Source organism: Labeo rohita, chromosome 7, assembly GCF_022985175.1.
Source record: "Labeo rohita strain BAU-BD-2019 chromosome 7, IGBB_LRoh.1.0, whole genome shotgun sequence".
Lineage (NCBI taxonomy): Eukaryota > Metazoa > Chordata > Actinopteri > Cypriniformes > Cyprinidae > Labeo > Labeo rohita.
Window position 1 is genome coordinate 49,664,333 of NC_066875.1, and position 20,657 is coordinate 49,684,989.

The following is a 20,657-nucleotide window of genomic DNA, read 5'->3' on the forward strand; positions in this document are numbered from 1 at the left end:
ACTTTGTTTGTTTTATAACTTGTAGATCTTACCCGAAAATGGTATATGCTAAAAGTAGGCGGAGCCAAAACATATAAAAGGGCTCCAGGCGGCCATTTTAAGGGGAGAGTAGTGTGGATGTTGGCTTGTGTTCAGTTTTGGGCCTGCTTGTAGGCATAGCCAAATATATATTGTTGTAAAAGGAAAATTTTTGCACAACTATGGAGTACCACATTTTTGCACTTTGGGGAATACAATCACTTTGAATGGTACATTTTTGACCCCTGTCATCTTCTTTACATCGCTGGTCGCAGGCACATCCTAACATTTCTATTATTCAAATCCATTAAAGAATTGTTAGGCTGCATTAATTATAGGTCAACTGAAATCAGGAACACTTCCCATAACACCCAATGTACTTGTTACATTGTAAGAAAGAATGGCATGTACGCTAATATAAGTTTGTTTCGCTTGTATTCCGAGGTCACCGTAGCCACCCAGGTTCCTGTATTCAGTCCAGATGGTGGATCAAGACCTAGAGGCGACCTCTGCAGCCCTGAATGTGAGACCATGTCAACTAAATGAACCCCAGAGACAGATTCCCAGTGAAAACCTGGTCTTCAAGACCATGTTGACGAGACCACAGGAACCACATAAGTCCTCTGCACAATCTGACTTTGCTGCAGCATGGAAAAAATGTTGGTTCATCTGGCCAGAGGAGAACTGGCCCCCTGACTGAGCCTGGTTTCTCCCAGGGTTTTTTAATTTTTTTTTCTTATTTCTGTCACTGATGGAGTTTTGGTTCCTTGCTGCTGTCGCCTCTGGCTTGCTTAGTTTAATTTCCAGCGATATCGTCGACTTGATTGCACAGATACTACTTGAACTGAGCTAAGCTGGATGATGACATCACTCAATTCAATGATGAACTGACTTTAACTGAAACGTGTTGTTTACTGTTGTCCTTTTATTACTGACACACCGGTTTCTAATTTAGTACTGTAAAGCTGCTTTGACACAATCTGTATTGTTAATTCTATATAAATAGGTTAAACATTAACAAAAGTGTGAGTCAAAAAGTTGAGTTAGACAATATTTCAATTTCTTGACTTATAGAGGCATCCAGAATAATTCTCAGCTGGTACATATTTAAACAAATTTTTAAATACAGATGTGCAGAAAATACATGAACGAGTTTAGCTGTACATAAAAGTTTACTTTACATAAAAGTCACATTAAATTGTTAGTGTCAACATTTTAAATACACATATGTTTAGCATTTTTATGGTATTTCATGCCAAGCAAGACAAATCAGTGCAAATAAACAGTGGTCCCCTTTTTTCCATCAGCACAATAATGGTGGGAAAGTTCATTTGAACTTTATTTTTGGTTAAACTTTCAAACTAGAGTAAAATGTCTTGGTGTCCGTAAAAACCCCATTCGGCATCAGACCTATCTTCACCAACCAAGCCATTTTGACGAATGTGTAATAAACATGCAGGGGTCAGTGTTGACAACTAATTTTCAGGGGAAGTTACTAAAGGAAGGTCGACTTGTTGCTGACAGTTGCTAAATGACATTGTGATGTCATTATGTAATCACAATGCAAAATTGTGTCACTGCATCAGATCTCAGCAAAATATATATTTTATTTTTAATTTAGAATTGTTTGTAAAATAATATAAATGTATTATATAATATTAAAATATTATACAACTATTTTTAAATACAACACTGAATTACACTTTTACACATTTTTGAACAATTTAAGGTGTTTTTTTATTAGCTAGTAAACTAGTTAAACCACACATTCTGAACAATTATAGTTTTAAGCAGTGTATTAGCAGTTAGTTGGTACACTACACTCTAAGAAAACTCTGTAAAGATAGGGCACACTCTAGTATGTTATTATGAAGGAATTTTCTGTATTGATTTTGCACAGTTTTTATTTTATTTTTTATTTTTTTTAATGACTTTTTTGTGGGTGGAGACTATCTGGTGGCAAAAAATAAATAAATAAATAAATAAATAAAAATCAAATAGCAGTCTATGGAAACCACTGAATAAAACAATAAAATTGCCAATTTGAGTTTATATTTTAAAATTTGGACTTTATTCTTACAATTCTGAGATTATATGAAAAAATCAACTCGTCATTCTCTCTTTTCTTCTCAGCTCTGAATCATGAGTTTATATCCCACACTTCTGGCTTTTTCTTTTCAGAACTGACAAACTCGCTACTGTTGAGTTAAATCGAGTTATGAAAGAGATATAAACTTGCATTTGCAATGAAAAAATCTGAATTGTGAGATAAAATAGATAAAATACAAAAGTTACAGGTTTAAATAGTATTTCATGCTGTAACTGTAGGGCCAATACAATATGTCCGCTATGAACCGCATATGTGAATATTATGTAGATTATCAAATTTAAATCATAGCAAACACCTGAGTTTAGCTACAAATGGCATCTATGACAGACACACCTCTATAAAACAGTTTTAAGAATTGTGAGTTGTCCTTTATACAGTGTGTGATATTGTAAAGACTGTCAATCTATTCCTCACAGACTCATTGTTATCACATTAAATTCAATATGGCATTTAAATTGCTTGCACGAAAAAGTAATACAATTAAATACAACAGTCTTCAGCCTCTATAAGCAGCCAGCAGAGGGCAGATGTCTGATACATTTACAGTCTTCTAGCACTAAAATAAAATGTTAGGTGTATAAGAGAAGGCCCGAAGATTTTGTGGCAACACAAAAATTATATTTGTGGTCTCTCATGTACCAGTTTGCACATTCCAATCCTGGAAATGTGAAGAGAGTTCATTATTGCTCCACAAAGGATGTAAGAGAGAGGAAACATCCTGATGATATTTTGAGCAAGATATTAATCACATTATACTTTTCAACAGATTTCATGTGTGGTGATGACTGTCTGGAGTCCTGAAACATTACTCTCCTCTTCTCAAGAATCTTTGTTTGTTAATTATACTCAGCCAAAATCCACCAGCAGATCCACCTGACTTTTCCTCCAAATCTGACCCTGCAACATTGAAAAAACTAGTGAAATGGCCCAAACATTATATCTGTTTATGAGCTTCAAGAGGAACTGAAACCTCTAAATGTAAAATGTAAGTAAATATTCACAGAATTGTCTTTTTCGTAGGTCAGCGATACATGCTCATCTGCATCAACATGTGACTAAATTCTTCCTTCTTATCTTTATAGGAAGTGCTGTGCTGGTTGATGAAACTCTTGTGCTCTTGCAATAGTGTGAGGAGTTTTATCTCTCTTCCGTTTCGCTGTATACCTGCTGTCACAGATGCAACAGTTTGTCGTCTAAAATAAAATTATCCCATTAAAACAGCCCATGTGGCATCAGTGGTTCAAGCGCAAGGTAATGACGCTACGAAAATTCTTCTTGTGTGTGAAGAAAATAAAAGTAATGATATTATCCAACAATTCTTCTCTTCAGTGTCAGTCCTTGATCCAAGTTCAAAAAGTATTCTTGTAGCTTTATAATACTGCAGTTGAACCACTGATGTTACACAGATTATTTAACAAAATCCTCACTACAGGAACATTTCGGAACAACATCAGAGTGAGTAATAAATAACAGAATTTTCATTTTTGGATACAATTTTGGGTTTCAATTAGGCCTTTAAGAGGCCTAATAAATGTGTTGAGTGAGTGGTGACTTGAGCTGATATTTGGTTTTACTTCTGCTTTATTCTCTATAGAACTTTTCTACTTGCCATGACTGCAGCCGCCTATTGTTATCTATATTGAAGGCAAGGCTTTTGGCGACACACTGAGAGCAGAGAGCGACTCACAATCTCACCAGCTGCACTGTACAGCTAAAAGCATAACTCAAATTACATGAAAAGTTCTACATTAGAACGTCACCTCGTGATTTTACTTAGTATATTCTGAACTCTTCTTAATGTTTGTGGCTGTGGCTGTAAATGAACAAAACAACAGTTTCAGAACAATTCCAAAAGTACTTCTCTCTCTAACAACAGAGCTCTAATGACTTACATGCACTCAAAAAAAAAAAAAACTAAAAATCATATAATTCATGTGTTTTTCTTCCTATTTCTCTGTGTAACTCTGTAAAGAGTTTCGTTTCATCAGTTCTTCTTGAAGTGTGAAATGTTTAAACACAGGAAGTGTCTATTTTAAATCACGCAGGACAGCAGTTATTTTATTAATGTGTCAGTATGGGCTCCAGTGCGCTGCCTCTCATCCTCTGTAAGTATTTTATTATATTCTACACCCGGGTGCAAACTCAGTTTCTGAAAGGCCAAAGTCCTGCAGTGTTTCCAACCTTGTTACCTGTAGTTCTCAAATCAGCTAAAATTAGCAGGGCTGCAAACCTACAGGAACTGAGCTTGGCTGCTCTCCTCTACACCGTCTTCAGATGTAGATCAATTTCAACAGGTTGTGCTGTGTGTAGGAGGGTTTATAACTTTAGTCTCAATGATAATTGGTAAATGGTCTTCTTCTTCTTATTTATTTATTTTTGCCATATGTTGCCTTAGTTGTGACGGGACAGATCACAATTGACAGGAAGTGAAGTGTTTGGGGAGGTGGGGTTAGCAATGGCGCTGTATGTCTGCGTGCTGCCCACAAGATTATCAATTTTGTATTGTTCAAATTCAGTGTGATGATATGTTAAAGTATATGGTAATGTATGTGGACATGCAAGTCACACTCAAAGGGTTAGTTCACCCAAAAATTAATATTTTGTCATTAATTAGTCACCCTCATGTCACCCAAACCCGTAAGACCTTTGTTCATCTTCAAAACACATATTAAGATATTTTTTATTAGATCCGAGAGCTTTCTGTCCTCAGTAGACAGTAAGGGAACTGAAACTTTCAAGGCTCTTTCTTCTCCTGCATCAGCAGCAACACACGTCATGGTGCTCTCGTGAATGTGTGTCATATAGACTGACATGGAAGAGAAGAAATTGTGAAACAAAGTAATCATTTTTATTTTCTTCACACACAAAAGTTTTCTTGTAGCTTCATTTAATTACGGTTGAACCACCGATGTCACATGGACAATGTCCTTACTACGTTTTTTTAGAACTAACTTCTGTTTTCTGAAACACTTTCAATTATTTTTAACCAGTTGGTTTCAACATCATTTTAAGCAGATGTATGATGTCAGTTCTGCTCATGTTCTTAGCAGAAAAACCACAACTGTAATTCATCACGTTAACACAGTGTATAAACATGTTCAACTGATGTTTGACAATCAGAATTATTATAAAACACAGTTGTTATAGATCATATTTATGATCATGTTTTGATATATTGCAAATATGTGTATGTTGTATTAGCCTGTTTAAATTGTGAACACTAAAAGAACTGCAGCACTTGCCACACTTTTCTTTTCTTTTCACTTTAACTGAACTGAGTTTGGTTCGTTTATAACTATACTTTATGTGACAACGCCTTAAGTGTGTAAATTCTTTTTGCAGCCACTGTAAAGTCATAATAATTTGATGCATCAAACAGGAAGTCTCATCTCAAACACCTCATTTGTTTAGGAGCTTTGCAGCTTGCTTTGTTCCGGTGAAGAATCAGCAGTGTAAAACATTAAAGTGTCCCTATATGGATTATGAAAGGTTCATATTTTGGTTTTGGGAGTCCCCAACAACAGGTTGACACAAGGTCATAAAGATACAAGGTCAAAAAAATACTTTCATTGTCTCATAATATGCATTTATTTTTACCTTATTTGCTCATCGACTCCCAAACAAATGGCTCAATCATTCATATTTCCAAACCCCTCCTTTGCGTGATGCTAATCTGCAGGGATTTGTCTGATGACCCAGTCTGTTGTGATTGGTCTACTGCGTGCAGCGCATGTTGGAAACGGAACGCCCATCACCATTACATTAAACACCCAAACAGCCATGGTATATGCATTAGCCCAACACAGAAATGTTTTGATAAAGCACTGCAGTTTGTACACCAACGTATTGCTTCATTCTTTATCAGAACTCCAAGTAATAACAACCCTCACAGAGCAGAGCACAGCGTCCTCTCTACATGATGCTATCCATAGGAAATTCACTACAGTGTTTAAAGGACTCATTTTCATGACTCGGATTCGGTATTCAAAATGCCACAAATACATCTCAAAAGCAAACATTTGTCTTATGTTGCAAACACTTTTGCCATAATATTTTCGGCAGAGATATATTTAAAAATCCACAGTAAATATGAAAGCAAGATCGAAAAACATTTTTTTTTTTACTGTAAGCAACTGGTTGCGAATACAGTATCACACAATATAAAAGAAAATAAATACACTACAGTCAAATGTTTTTAATTTTTTTTTTTAATTTTTTTAAAGAAGTCTCTTCTGCTCATCAAGCCTGTGTTTATTAGATTCGAAGTACAGCAAAAACAGTAAAATTCTGAACTATTTTTACTATTTAAAGTAACTTTTTTATTTGAATACACTGAAATGTCATTTTATCCTGTGATTTCAAAGCTGAATTTTTAGCATCATTACTCCAGAAATCATTCAAATATTCTGATTTGCTGCTCAAAAACATTTATTATTATTATTATTATTATGTTGAAAAGAGCTGAGTAGATGTTTTTCAGGTTTTTTTGATAAACAGAAAGTTTACAAAAAAAAAGCAAAAGAAAGCATTTATCTGAAATAGAAATATTTTGTAACATTATACATGTCTTTATCATCACTTTTGAACATCCTTGCTAAATAAAAGTATAAATTTCTATAACTTCTTTCCAAAATACATAAATAAATAAAATAAATAAATAATTTCACGCTTTTCAATGGTATAGTGTATAATGTTACAAAAGCTTTTTATTTCATATAAATGCTTTGGATTTTTAAATTCATCAAATAATTCTGAAAAAAAAAAAATGTACTCAACTGTTTTAAATATAGATGACTGATTCAATAGTTGCTGTATTTTGGATCACATAAATGCAGGCTTGGTGAGCAGAAAAGAATAAAAAAAAAAAAGAAAAACTTTGACTGGTAGTGTACATCAACCATGTGTAGTCGGGACAGAAACCAAACATAATTTTGAAAAAGGTGATTATTACAAAGCCTATTCTAAAGCCATGACTGGATGATGTTTAGTAAAGCAGCGAGTGTTTGCACAAGTGAGGAGTTAAGGCATTGATGAATTAGTGTGGCATTTTGATAAGTTGTGTTTGAAAAATGAAGTCAAGATACTTTCTGATAGATTTTTGTGTGTTACATAGAGAAATGTAAATTGTGTTTTGCTGAAAGTGTTTTATGAGACTGAAATGAGATTGAGTCAAAGGCAAGGAATTAGTGTATGGTTTTGTAGATTTGGTGTGTGGTTCTGGTGTTTGAGTGTCAGGTTTCAGAAATGATGTTACAAGTAAAGATTTTGTGTGTAAGCAAAACTGTAATAGAAAACCACAAATACAAAGACAGCAAAACAAATATAAAAACAAAACGACCAAAAAGCTAAACAGACAGCACTACAGAAATTGCCATCACAATGGTTGACGGGAATATTATCATTTGTTGAATGAATCTCAGTGGTTGAAAGTGAAGTGGTTGTTTTTGTGGGCAGCAGTGAATCCATCACTGAGTCAACTCTAGTATCAGTTCACGAGTCCTGTGACGTCATTGTGTGTGATGTAGACATTGCTTACTTAAACATAGAAAGACACTTTCAGTTCATATAAAATAAACTTCAATAGACATGTTTCAGTGATTTGCATTGTGTTGAATGAATGGAGATGTTTTATATCTGTGTTCCTTCTGCGTTTAGTGCTGATGTCCCTCATCCACGCTGGACTCACTCAAGGTACTGTGCATTATTGCAGTACATTTGATTTAATAAATGTGAAATGTTTTGTAGTTCTTTGATGTCTGTTTGCCCAAAATGCGAGAGGGTTCTGGCTGCAGACATGCACTTGCATATTCAGACCTACACTCTCAGACGCCTGCACTTCCGGAAGTGACGTCACCTGCAGTCTATTTTATTTTTTTTTTATTTTTATTTATTTATTTATTATTTTTTAATTGAATCTCTCAACATTTTACAACAGTAGCCAGGTGGTGAAGACAAGAAAAAACGAAATAAATTACAATGTCACTCACAATCGCCACTTGCAATCCACACAAATGGTGCGTTTTGCCAATGGAGACAAAATACTGTGGTGGTTAAAATGATTAAAACTAATTTAATAGCATAACGTACAGGGTCCTGGAAGTCATCTTTAGGATATAAAAACAAGACCCTCAAATCTGAGGCCTCAAAACAGCAGAATATGAACACAATGCACAAAGTATCTCGTAGAAAACCATTAACACTTGATATGGCTTAATGTATTAGGATACATTAAGTGCCATTAAAAGATCAAATTTGTAATATAGTTTATTAATTTAATGTACTTCAAGGCAAACATATGGCCATGAACACAATGCGCAAACTTTCACTTTTATACTTGCCCAGCAAACGCTTAATGTGGCAAAACAGACTAAGATTATAAAGACCAAATTCAGCATAAACCTTATTGTTGACAAAGTATATACCAGCAGATATGAACGCGCAATAAGAAATGCATTAAATGCTATTAAAAGGACCAACTCTGTATAGTCAAGCAGACGAGCCCAGAACGTAATGCGTTAAATATACGTTTTCCTCCCGCAGAAAGTCAATATCAATAAAACACAATGATATAAAAGGGCTGTGGAGATCATTCTATATGGGAAAATGGAATATATGCAGCACTGTGTTTATTCTGTGTTTATTCTGGTCTCACCTGCTTGTGTGTAGTAATTTTAATAATGAATAGGAGCATATTGAGTTTAGTCTTTATCATCTTAATCCGTTATGCCACATTTTGCAGAGGTAAACACTATATAGCCTATATATACACATTATATTCGAAAAACTGTATATCAAATTTGATCTCTTAATAGCAGTATCTTTATACATTAAGCCATATTATGTGTTTTTCTACAGGACGAAAACATTTACCCAGATACTTTGTGCACTGTGTTCATATTCTGCTGTTCTGTGGCCACGGATTTGTGGGTCTTGTTTTTATCTCCTACAGATGACCCTGTGACCTTGTGCAGGACCCTGTGCGTTCTGCTGTTGAATTGATTTTAATCATTTAACCACCACAGCGTCTTGTTTCCACTGGCAACACACACCATTTGTGTGATTGCAAGTGATGTTGCAGGTAGCTCAGAGAGTGCAGGTGGCGATTGCGAGTGACATTGTAATTTAGTTTCTTTTTTCTTGTCTTCACCACCTGGCTACTGTTGTAAAATGCTGAGAGATTTGAGATATTAAAAAAAAAAGAATAATTAAATAAAATAAAATAAAAATAAAATAGACTGCAGGTGATGTCACTTCTGGAAGTGCAGATATCTGAGAGTGCAGGTCCGAAAATACATGTCTGCAGCCAGACCCTATTGCAAAATGCAAAAGAGTTTTTCTAATGAGGAGGTTTTGAGTTCATAACAGTGATTGATACAGTCATACTGTAGGTGATCAATATTTATTCATGTGTATTGATACAGTGAGACCAAAAGCTGTGGTGAAGGTGAAGCCAGATCAGCGTGTGTTCAGAGGAGAGACATTCACTCTCACATGTGACATACAGGGAGGAGGAAACATTCAGTGGATATACTGGTTTAAAGATGGAGACACTCACAATCCATACAGAACAACAACAACAACAGCAGTGATTAGTTTCAGAGCTGCTTCTGTGTCTGATAGTGGTGAATACAGCTGTAGAGGACAGAGATCAGACTCACAGAGATCATCAGACATCAGTGCTGCTGTTACACTGACTGTATCAGGTGAGTGATCATATTCACATCTGTTTAATACTCATTTAAATCATTAGCTGTTGTTCCAAGGTACAAATGTAGCAGTAAAAGTTCTTTCGTAAGAGTTCATTTTTGAAACCAGTTCACAAAGCTGCTGAGACCAATTTTGAATAAGAAACTAAGAGAATGGGCGGGATTAACCTTAATGCTATAGATGATGTTACTAAGCTAATTAACTAAGCCCACAGTGATTGGCTGAGAGGGAATGGGTCTCCGTCAGAAATACAGCAACTTAACATGGCCACTCGCTCTAGCTTTAACCTAGATAAATGTGCGCTATTGAGTGTTCCAGAAGAAGCTATTAGTGCACAAAGGTGCCAGAGATCACTGCCATTTTTTTTTCCTGATTTTATGTTGTGGACACAACATAAAATCTGCCATATTTTTTGTTCATATAGATAAGAGTAATACATCATTCTACTTTTATTTGTGTATATTTGTGTAATATTTGTCACAATATTAAATGAAAACAGACATGACAGCTGAACCAAAACTCAGCAAATACTTGTCTCACAGACATGAGAAATAGATCTATAGAAAGCTAGAAATGTGTCTAAATGAACCAATTCAAAATGAAAACATATGGGAGCATGAGGCACAAACTAACTGGTTTAAATATTTCCACATATGCTAGCATAACCAAATTTACAGTATTTACTAGTTGCCATATCAACACACACACACACACATTATATATATTTCTCCAAGTTAAGATGTGTATTTTAATGTCCCTAAGTGATCAACATCTATTTCAAACTCTTAAAGGTCGTGCAAATTATATTAAGTGCCTTAAATTATATTTATCTGACTATAACACCACCTGATTTTGCTCACTTTCGTCAATGAAAAACTGAAACAAAGTCAGCCGCATCTCTATTCAAACGAATCTGAGTCATTGATTCAATTACACATTCATAAAGAGAGTTAAGAATGATTCAGTGATAAAATCAGCGATTTAGCGCCATCTGCTGACAGTTTTAGTTTCATTTTTAAAGTTTCATTTTCATTTTATCTTTTTAGTTATTTAAATCATTTGATATTGCTATATTTAAAATGTTATATTTAACATTTTTGCATTATTAAAGTATATTATTAACATTTATCTCAACAAGAATGTTATGTAGGCTGAATTAACAAACGTTTAAATCATTACCTGCTTCAAAATTATGTTAACGAAATCATTGTTGAAACCTATAACGTTAGCCTATAACGTTACGAATAAAAACACTGTAACAAAACAGCAAACAATTATTAACTGTACAAGGCAAATTATATGTATACAAAGCATAAATCTTTTCAGAAGGAGCATTTTGTCATTTGTAAACGGTGAACGTCCGATGTTTATCATGTTCATCTGATGTTCGCTCCTGTAATGTATATGAACGTAACTTTTTAATAAGCAGAGGGAATTCCCGACATTAAACAATAACTGTTTACATGCTTAGGACGTTTGTGTTGTGAGAATGTCCAGTGAGACATCAGATATGAAAACGCTGACTTGTTAGGTGATGTTTTCTCATTAAAGGCTATAATTTCCTATTCATTCAATAGAATGTTTGCCAGTACTAGGGAATAGCAATATGGCGGCGCAGTAGCTTCACTTCTATGACGTCATGAGCTATCCAGTTCTCTATTATAGATCAGTGGTGCACAGCCATTTTCATATTAGGTAGGACCACTCAAGGACATTACCAGAATTGTCCCATAGCCACTCCTTTGTTATCTTGGCTGTGTGCTCAGGGTCATTGTCCTGTTGAAAGATGAACCCCAGTCTGAGGTCCAGAGTGCTCTCGAGCAGGGTTTTATCAAGCATTACTCTGTACATTGCTGCATTCATCTTTCACTTAATCCTGACTAGTCTGCCAGTTCCTGCTGCTGAAAAACATCCCCACAGCATGATGCTGCCACCACCATGCTTCAGACAAGACGCATTCAGGCCATAGAGTTCAATCTTTGTTCCATCAGACCAGAGAATTTAGTTTCTCATGGTCTAAGAGTCCTTCAGGTGCCTTTAAGCTGCAGAGATGGTTGTTCTTCTGGAAGGCTCTTTTCTCTCCACAGAGAAATATTGGAACTCTGTCAGAGTGACCATCGGGTTCTTGGTCACCTCCCTGACTAAGGCCCTTCTGTTCCAGATTCATACATATAATTATTTATTTTAAGTTTTTGTTTTTATTTAAAAGTTTTCTTTGTTCTCATGTCAGATATGTATGTATGTATGTATGCATGTATGTATGTACCTGGAGCACCTTTAAAAACAACACAATAAATTCATTGTGTGTCTGCGCACACTTGGCAAATAAAGCTAATTCTGATTCTGATTCTGAATACATGTGTTTTTTTTTATTATTATTATTTTTTTTTATTTAAAATAAATTTGCAAAGATTTCAAAAATACTTCTTTCACAATGTCTTTATGGTGTATTGTTTGTAGAATCTGGAGGAACATAATGCATTTATTCCATTTTGGAATAAGGCTGTAACATAAAATGTGGAAAAAGTGAACCACTGTGAATACTTTCTGGATACACTATTATTAATCTACTGCGACATTATTTACACTATTTACTTTTATGAGTTTTAATAAAAAAAAAAAAAAAAAAAACAGGTGAATAAAGACTGATAATCAATATTTAATGTTCAAAAATGATTATTTCAAGAAATATAAAGCATTTTGACTTGTTTATGTGACTCGTGTTCTATGAGAGCTGTGTGTGGAGGGAGGAGTGTGTTTTTCTGATTATCTGAAAGTTTTTCTTCATTTGCGCACATTTGTTTATAACTATACTGTGTAGATGTCTTGCGATCAAGGGCGTCCCAAACATGGTTGCAATGTATTCAATGTGTCAAACTCCAAAATAATTTTTAATTCTTTAAAAAAAAAAAAAATGCCACCATTTGATTTTTTTTTTATTTGATTTTTTTTTTTAGATCAGATAACATTTTAAGCTGTCATGTGGTCATGCACCATGTGCCCCTCACATGTTACAATGTACCCTACCTACAGGCCATGTTGTCACATTTAACTTACATTCTTTTATGGTAAATAACAAAACATGTATACACTGTAATTATAACAATGCAACATATTGTAATAAATGTGTGAAATTAAATATAAATAAATAATATTAAATAAATGTGGATAAAAAATAAAAAAAAACTCTGAACCTACATGGATTTGGATAATCCGAGAAAGTAAAAAAAAAAAATGTTAGGTTGTGCCCCGCACTCCCCTACTCTCTTGTTATGTAATCATATGAGAGGTGCATTTCTTTCTAAAGGTGGGAGATGGCGAGTCAATACTGTCAACTTTATCTTTGCAGCAAACAATGATTCAGTAAAACATTAGTTTAAGTAATAAAAAATAACTCCTTATGTTTTTTTTTTTTATATCATCACATTCATTCATTTTGCCAGTGTTTTGCAGAAAGCTTCATGCATGTGCTTGAGTGTTGAATGAAGGCTCATTATGGATTTATGTCTTGACTAACTTGTACATGAAAAGGACATAATTTAATAAAAGGGAAATTATCATGAAATGTTTTTAAAATGTTTACGTTGTAAGGGGAATTGCTAGCAACTGCCATTTTAGGACGCTTTGTGATTTGGTTTTAGTGACTTGTGATTCCACCTGACTACCCCGTACTTTTCACAGATTTAGAACCTGATTTTAGTTTTAAAATAATGAAATACTCCTAAAGCAAAAATGTAGGAGTTTATCCTAGATCTGCGAGTTAGGAGCTACTTTTAGCATTAAGATGTTTTGTGAATATGGTCCCTGATGGATTCTTACTCTCATTGCAAAGTCTTGTTTGTGTTTTACACTGTATTTCAGAGCACTCTTGTTGGTTTTCGTGTCATGGTTTTGATTTTCCTGGTTTTCCCTCTGGAGTTTCTATTGTTTGCCCTGTGATTGACCCTTTGCTATGGATTACGATTATGAGTTATCCCTTAATAAAGTTGCATCCCTTAACAGTGATTTGTTACAATTAGCAGGTTTAGGTGTATTTAATTAAGGTTGAATCTATATTCTGCAGAGCTACAGCTCCCCTGGTTAAAGTGGAATAAATGGAATAACTTTAGAAATCCAGCATACATCACACCAAAGATAAATATGTTGTTTCACTGGATGTATGCATGGGTGAATTGTTCAGTTCTTTAAAACATTTAAAAATTTTCAGTGAAAGATTGTTTGAGTCACTTTACATTTTTGTCTTTCTTTACAGAATTACCCACATCTACACTGACTGTGACACCAGACAGTCCTGTATTCACTGGAGAGACAGTCAATCTGACGTGTGTGATTGAGTCTTACAGTAACTGGAGATATGAGTGGTATAAAGGCAGTACATACTACTCTAGATTGTTACAGATGTCTGATCATTACACTGTAAACAGAGACACTCTCACTATCAGACAAGTAATTAAAACTGATGAGGGTCAGTACTGGTGTAAAGGACACATCGATGGAAGATCAATCTCATCATATTTCAGCTCTGCTGTGTCTCTCTCTGTGACGGGTGAGTTGAATATCATTGTCCTCCTAAACTCTGTGTACTGCATATTTGATCATTTATTCAGCAGTGGTGTATTGTAATGAAGTAATAATACTTTGTTACAGTCCTTAAGAATTTTTTGGGAGTATCTCTACTTGAGTTTTTATATTTCAGCCTACTTTTATTTTTACTCAGATACTACTACTACTGCCTGCTTTCCAGAAGCATATTTGTTACTTAATAAAAAATAGTCAGAAGAACACTTACTGCAGGAAAGCAGGTTTGACGATCAGCGGTCTGACGCTTGCAGGTTAGACTCATGTGCAAACAAGTGCATGCACAACCACAGATGATTCATTTTCCACTCAAGTCAAGTCTGAGGTGCGTGAGGTGTGTGATATACTAAGGCATGCGATTTATTAAGGCATCTTTACACAGCCGATTTAAAGCTGCTCTAAAGCGGGTCTGTGTCTGCTCAGAATTCAGTGTAAAGACGCAATGCCGCATTAAAGCAGACCTAAAATATGGGTCTGACCCACCTCTGTCCCTAGTATCAAAGGCGATGCAATGCTGGTTTGATTCACTGTAAATGAAACGCAAACAGTGCCGCTCTAAGCAGCGTCGTTGTCATGACAACCCAAAGGACGTTAACACAATTTTGTTAACACTGTGACAAACCGTCTAGCGCAGATACACTGTATAGTACGCGCAGGAAATTTACATTTAATGCTGTTACATTTTAAAATGTTGTGTTTTTATTTATTTCGTGTTCGATGCCTTTAGTCTATTAAATCTCAAAATTCCAGGTATTCCAAATTGTAGACAGCAAACATGCTTCTGTATACTTTAATATTTATATAATTTAATATAGTTAGCTTAATCTATATCACACAAAGAGTACCGTTTTTCTGCAAATATCAGCATAACACATTTATATTTACAATTTCAGTAAAGCAGTAAGTGACTTACATTTTAGACATAATATTGCTTGTTTTTTGCTCAATTTTGCCAATGAAAATAGTTCCAAACAAAGATCACAGCACTGTTTTGCATCTCTGAGCAATGGGTGTTGTTTACTTAGTGAATGAATCAGCTTTTTGAACGAATCAGTTGATAAAAATGATTTAGAGATTCACTCATTAACACAGTCCAATGATTTGTTCCTGAATGAATCAGCTGTTTAAATGAATCGGTTAAATCTCAATGACTCACTCATTGACAGTCACTGCTGCCACCTACTGGTGGTTTTAATATCACATTTCGACTATTTTTTCATGTCTCAAGTTATTTCAGGACTTCTGGTGGCGCGATAGAAATGGTGCACGCTTAAGTTAAGCTCCGTCTGTCAGTTGTAACTAATCCTGATTTGTACAACCAACTCAAGTAGAGTTTTCAGAATGAGTGCATCAATGAGACATAAGAATATATCCAAAAACGAAAATGCAGCACGGGGAAGAGATGATAAGAAACGGTTACCTAACCCTGCTGGATATGCTAAAGCTAGCCCACATGTGTCCGCACTTTCTGAAGTGATGGATGAACTGAAATCGCCAAGCCAAATAAATAGTATGGAAAGCAGAGCTGCGGAGACTGAAGAACAGATCAGAGTTGCTGAGGATACTAAGACGAGGCTTGCAAAATAGACTTCATCAGAACAATTTGGGAATATGCCAAGTTCCAGAGGGTTTTGAAGGAGAAAACACAACGGAATTTGTTAAAGGCCTGCTCACCACAGTTTTACATCAACCCCAGGACATGGATATAAAGATTGAAAGAGCACACAGGGACCTTGCATGCCAAACCTAAAGATCTCATCGCACCTCCCAGATCGATAATAGTGAGATTTTGGGATTATGCAGTTAAAGACACAATCTTACGGCAAGCTTGGACACAAAAGCAGGTGCGGCTCAAGACAAAGAACGTGCGTGCGCAGTGTGTCAATCCAGCACAGATAAGGATTTACCTGGAGGTGGGAGTAAAAACGTTCCCTACACTGATGGATGCTGCTCTACCACTGCAGGAGCTAGGAATTAAAGTTCAAGTCAATGAACGGGACAGACAAGCAAGAGAAATATGAAGGCCAAGATGGTTAGTGCAAGGTAAAGGTGAATGGATTGGGCAAGGTGTTGCTGGCGGACATGGATCTTCAAGCGTTTCTGCAGAAGGACTAAACTGTTCAAAATATGTAAATGGTAACACTTAAATGGGATATTTCAGCTTCAGAATGTGAGTAAACTCTGGTTAAAACGTATAAGAAACTGGCTTTTTGTAAAGATGCATACATTTCAGGATAATAATCGTTTGGCTTCGAAATTGACGGATGCTTTTATGATACTTTGCGGAGTGGAAATCACTCCTGGAGGCAGTGGTTACTAGCATATATATAAGAGTTATAACGAGGTGAATGGATGATGTAATGTGTGTTAGTTATAATGTGAAATGACTGAGTAGCCCAATTAAAAGAAAAGAAGATATTTAACCAGCTTAAAAAAATGCAATGCTCGGTTGCACTTCATCAAGAGACCCACCTGTCCGACGGGGAACATTTAAAACTGAGAAGAGAATGGATGGACCAAATTTACAGTGCCTCATTTTCTAAGGGGAAGAACCAGATGATCCAACAGTAGCTGCACGGATCTCAGGCTGCTTGGCGGACATCTCGGAGTGGATGAAAAAAACATCACCTACAGCTCAACTTGGCAAAGACTGAGCTCCTTATTTTCCCTGCCACTCCGACTCTACAGCATGATTACACTATTAGTTTAGGTACTTTAACAATTACCCCATCAAGTTCTGCCAGAAATCTTGGTGTTATCCTTGATGACCAGCTGACTTTCAAAGACCACATTGCTAAAACTGCTCGATCTTGCAGGTTTGCCCTACACAACATTAGAAAGATCACCCTGCACTGGCTCCCAATTGCAGCTCGCATCAAATTCAAGACACTGATGCTTGCTTATAGAACAACCACTGGCTCGGCGCCCACCTACCTCCACTCACTGCTACCAATCTACACTCCCTCTTGAACTCTGAGATCCGCCAGTGAGCGATGCCACATTGTACCATCACAAAGAGGCACAAAATCACTTTCCAGAACATTCTCTTACACCGTTCCTGGCTGGTGGAATGATCTTCCCACCGCTATCCGGAATGCCAACTCCCTAACAACTTTCAAACGACTGCTGAAAACCCATCTCTTTCGACACTACTTGACATAAAAAAAAAAAAAAAACTCTTTTCCCTTTCTAGCTTGTACTTATTTTAACAATGCCTGTTATATGGTAATTTGAGCACTTCATAGGTAGTTTTGCCTCTTTAGGACAAATCGCTTCATGTATTCCCCACCTGTAAGTCGCTTTGGATAAAAGCGTCTGCTAAATGAATAAATGTAAATGTAAAAGAGGTGTTGCAATCATGTTTGCCAAGTCAGTCTTTTTTAATATGGAGCAAGTATACAGTGATAAAGAGGGAAGATATATCATGGTAGTTGGAACAATTTCAGGCAAGAAAATTACTCTTCTTAACCTATATGCACCTAACGAAGACCATCGACAGTTTTTCAGGAATGTTTTTTTCTGTAATGGCACAGAAAAGGAAGGGAATGTATTTATTTGGTGGAGACTTCAACTGTGTTTTAAATAGCAAATTGGATAGGTTACCAGCAGAAAGGAATAATGAGAGAATTAGGTTTGACAGATGTTTGGCGACACTTGCATCCTAAAGAGAAGGATTTTACTTTTATGTCACATGTACATGGTAGTTATTCTAGAATAGACCTAATTTGTACATCTAGAACAGATTTACATAGTGTCAATGAATGTCAAACAGATCCCATAATTATATCTGACCATGCGCCAGTTAGGTTAAAACTTCAATTAGGGACAAGGTAAACAGTTTAAATACTGGAGATTGAATGTGTCAGTAATGAATGATTGTAAAGCCAAAGAAGAAATAAGAGAACAACTGATTGAATATTTTGAAATTAATGATAATGGGCTGGTTACTCCTCCTATTTTGTAAGAGGGAGCCAAAGCACTGATAAGAGGTAAAATTATAGAAATAACATCCAGGAATTGAGATTAGCTAAATAAAATGAGATATAGAATGAAATCAGGAAACTAGAAATTGAACATAAACGAACAGGCAAAATTAAAATTCTAGAATGCTTAAAGAGGTCATCGGATGCTAAGTTCACTTTTTCATGTTCTTTGAACATTAATGTGTGTTGGCAGTGTATGTACAAATCCACTCTATAATTATAAAAATCCATGCAGTGTTTTTTAATTAATCTGTAAAAATGATATCCCCTTTTTCAAATCGAGCAGTTCTTAGATGCCTGTTGTTGTGGCGTCACACCCACAGATGCCGCTCCCACAATAGTTGATTGACATGAGCGTCTTACCTCAGATCAGCTGTAACAGTCCAGTAACTTTCCATGTTTCGATGCCAGAGCAGGGATGTAAGTTAGACAAGAATATCTCTGATTGAGCAATTGAGGTGTTGTGTTACTGGATGTAATAATGAACATAGTGCTCGTCATTTACTCCCGACATTTGAGCCGCTGAAGATGCAGTAGATTACATTTGTTTGTGAAGGGAATGCGCCTCCCGATCTACATATATCCATCTATGTTTGTGTGAATCATTTGTGATCCAGCTTCACCTACAGCAGAAGTGAGTATAAGCATTTTCTTTTTATATATCTTTGGGATCGCCTTTCCTTATAACGTGGTAGTTAGGAAGTTTAGCGGCTAAACACGGCTAAATGCGGCTAATGTAAACAAAACTTACACAATGTACAGCTTGTATACCAATAAGCCTACTATGTCAAGATATGAACATTTTAACTTCAATAAACAATATAATATACTCAATATACTATTGAGCCATTGTAGCGGGTCCCGGCTAGGTCTCCGCTGGCAGATATATATATAATCCTCTCCTGGAAATATATTAAATATTATAGAGAAATCAGTGACGCAGGAACACAGTTGCTCATTCTCCATTAACTTGGATTATCTTTATTCTCAACTTCAATTTAACTTTGTATCTGCAATCATGAGTTGTTTCCTGTTATTTTTGTCTGCTCTGCATTTAAGCACAGGTTATATCCCCATTTGGATGACATGAAAGGTCTGTTTTCACATAAATGTATACTCACATATTTTACAAACATTAGCTTATCAAAATTTGTATGCAACCAAAATAAACATTTTCCATTTAAATCACGTTTTGATCTATCATCAATCATATCTGCACTTCTCTCTTTAACATCTGTCATCTTCGTTCTCTTATCAAAAGAGTATTTTTGTAATAAATGTACATTTTATAAGTGTTCACTTTATACAACAGGACAATTCTCATTTGCAGTTAAGTTTTGTTACATTTACTCTATAAAAGCTCACACTTCAAAATAAACATCTCTGCCTCATAACTTTGGCACTCAGTTCTATGAACTTACTCAGTATTATTGTAATATTAACACACATGCGCCCTTAAACATGGTCGCAGCCGTAACTGGTCTTATGCTGTACATTCACATTAACTTTTTACCCTTTTAACACACATAGCTGTTTTCCACGCACGCTGAAATAACCCGCCAATACCCCGAAGCCATAAAAAATAAATAAAAACAATCTGCGGGCACTGGCCGCCATTTTCTCAGCTACGTACTGTCAATTTAAACTGTTTACACATTTTACATGTTTTTAATTTACGGAGCACACTTCACTGGGGATTCATATAAGCTTAGAAACATCTGGAGTCACATAAAAGGTGTGTCACTGACCTGGAAATATATTAAATATTATAGAGAAATCAGTGACGCAGGAACACAGTTGCTCATTCTCCATTAACTTGGATTATGAGCTCATCTTGCTCTGCGCATCGCTAAATGTCCCTGTGTGACGCTACTCGCGATTACTGCCACCCTGTGTCTATTTTAGGAAATACATGTTGTGTGCTTTTTCGTACTCTCTCATTACTATTCAATTATATAAATCAGAATAAAATAAAACACTGCTGCAATAGAAGGAAAGAAAACAAAAAGTAAAAATCGCAACAAAACTTATTTTGTGAGTGTCACACCATTATCAGAATTAATAAGGAGCATTGGCAGAATACAGGGATGAAGGATAAAGGAGGAAATTGTCATAAGATATCGCTATATGCAGATGACATATTATTATTTATTAAAAAACCTGATAAATCTGAGGCAATGATGGTATCAGGACATTGGCCCACTCAGACAAGGAGGTATCCTTTCAAAGGTCCAGTCAGGGTTTTAGATACCTGGGAGTCA

General features: G+C 35.6%; 1 protein-coding gene across 3 annotated transcripts in view; it reads left to right on the forward strand.

Moving 5' to 3' along the window:
* Positions 1–4,109: 4,109 nt before the first annotated feature.
* The window catches only part of LOC127168456 (low affinity immunoglobulin gamma Fc region receptor III), a 101,135-nt gene continuing 84,587 nt past the window's right edge, over positions 4,110–20,657 (forward strand). The window contains exons 1-4 of one of the 3 annotated variants that reach the window (XM_051115353.1): positions 4,111–4,233; positions 7,784–7,819; positions 9,550–9,831; positions 14,088–14,207. In XM_051115353.1, coding sequence (XP_050971310.1) covers positions 4,203–4,233; positions 7,784–7,819; positions 9,550–9,831; positions 14,088–14,207 — 469 coding nt within the window. In that variant the 5' untranslated portion in view covers positions 4,111–4,202. The other 2 variants (XM_051115349.1, XM_051115352.1) reach the window with 2 other exon arrangements.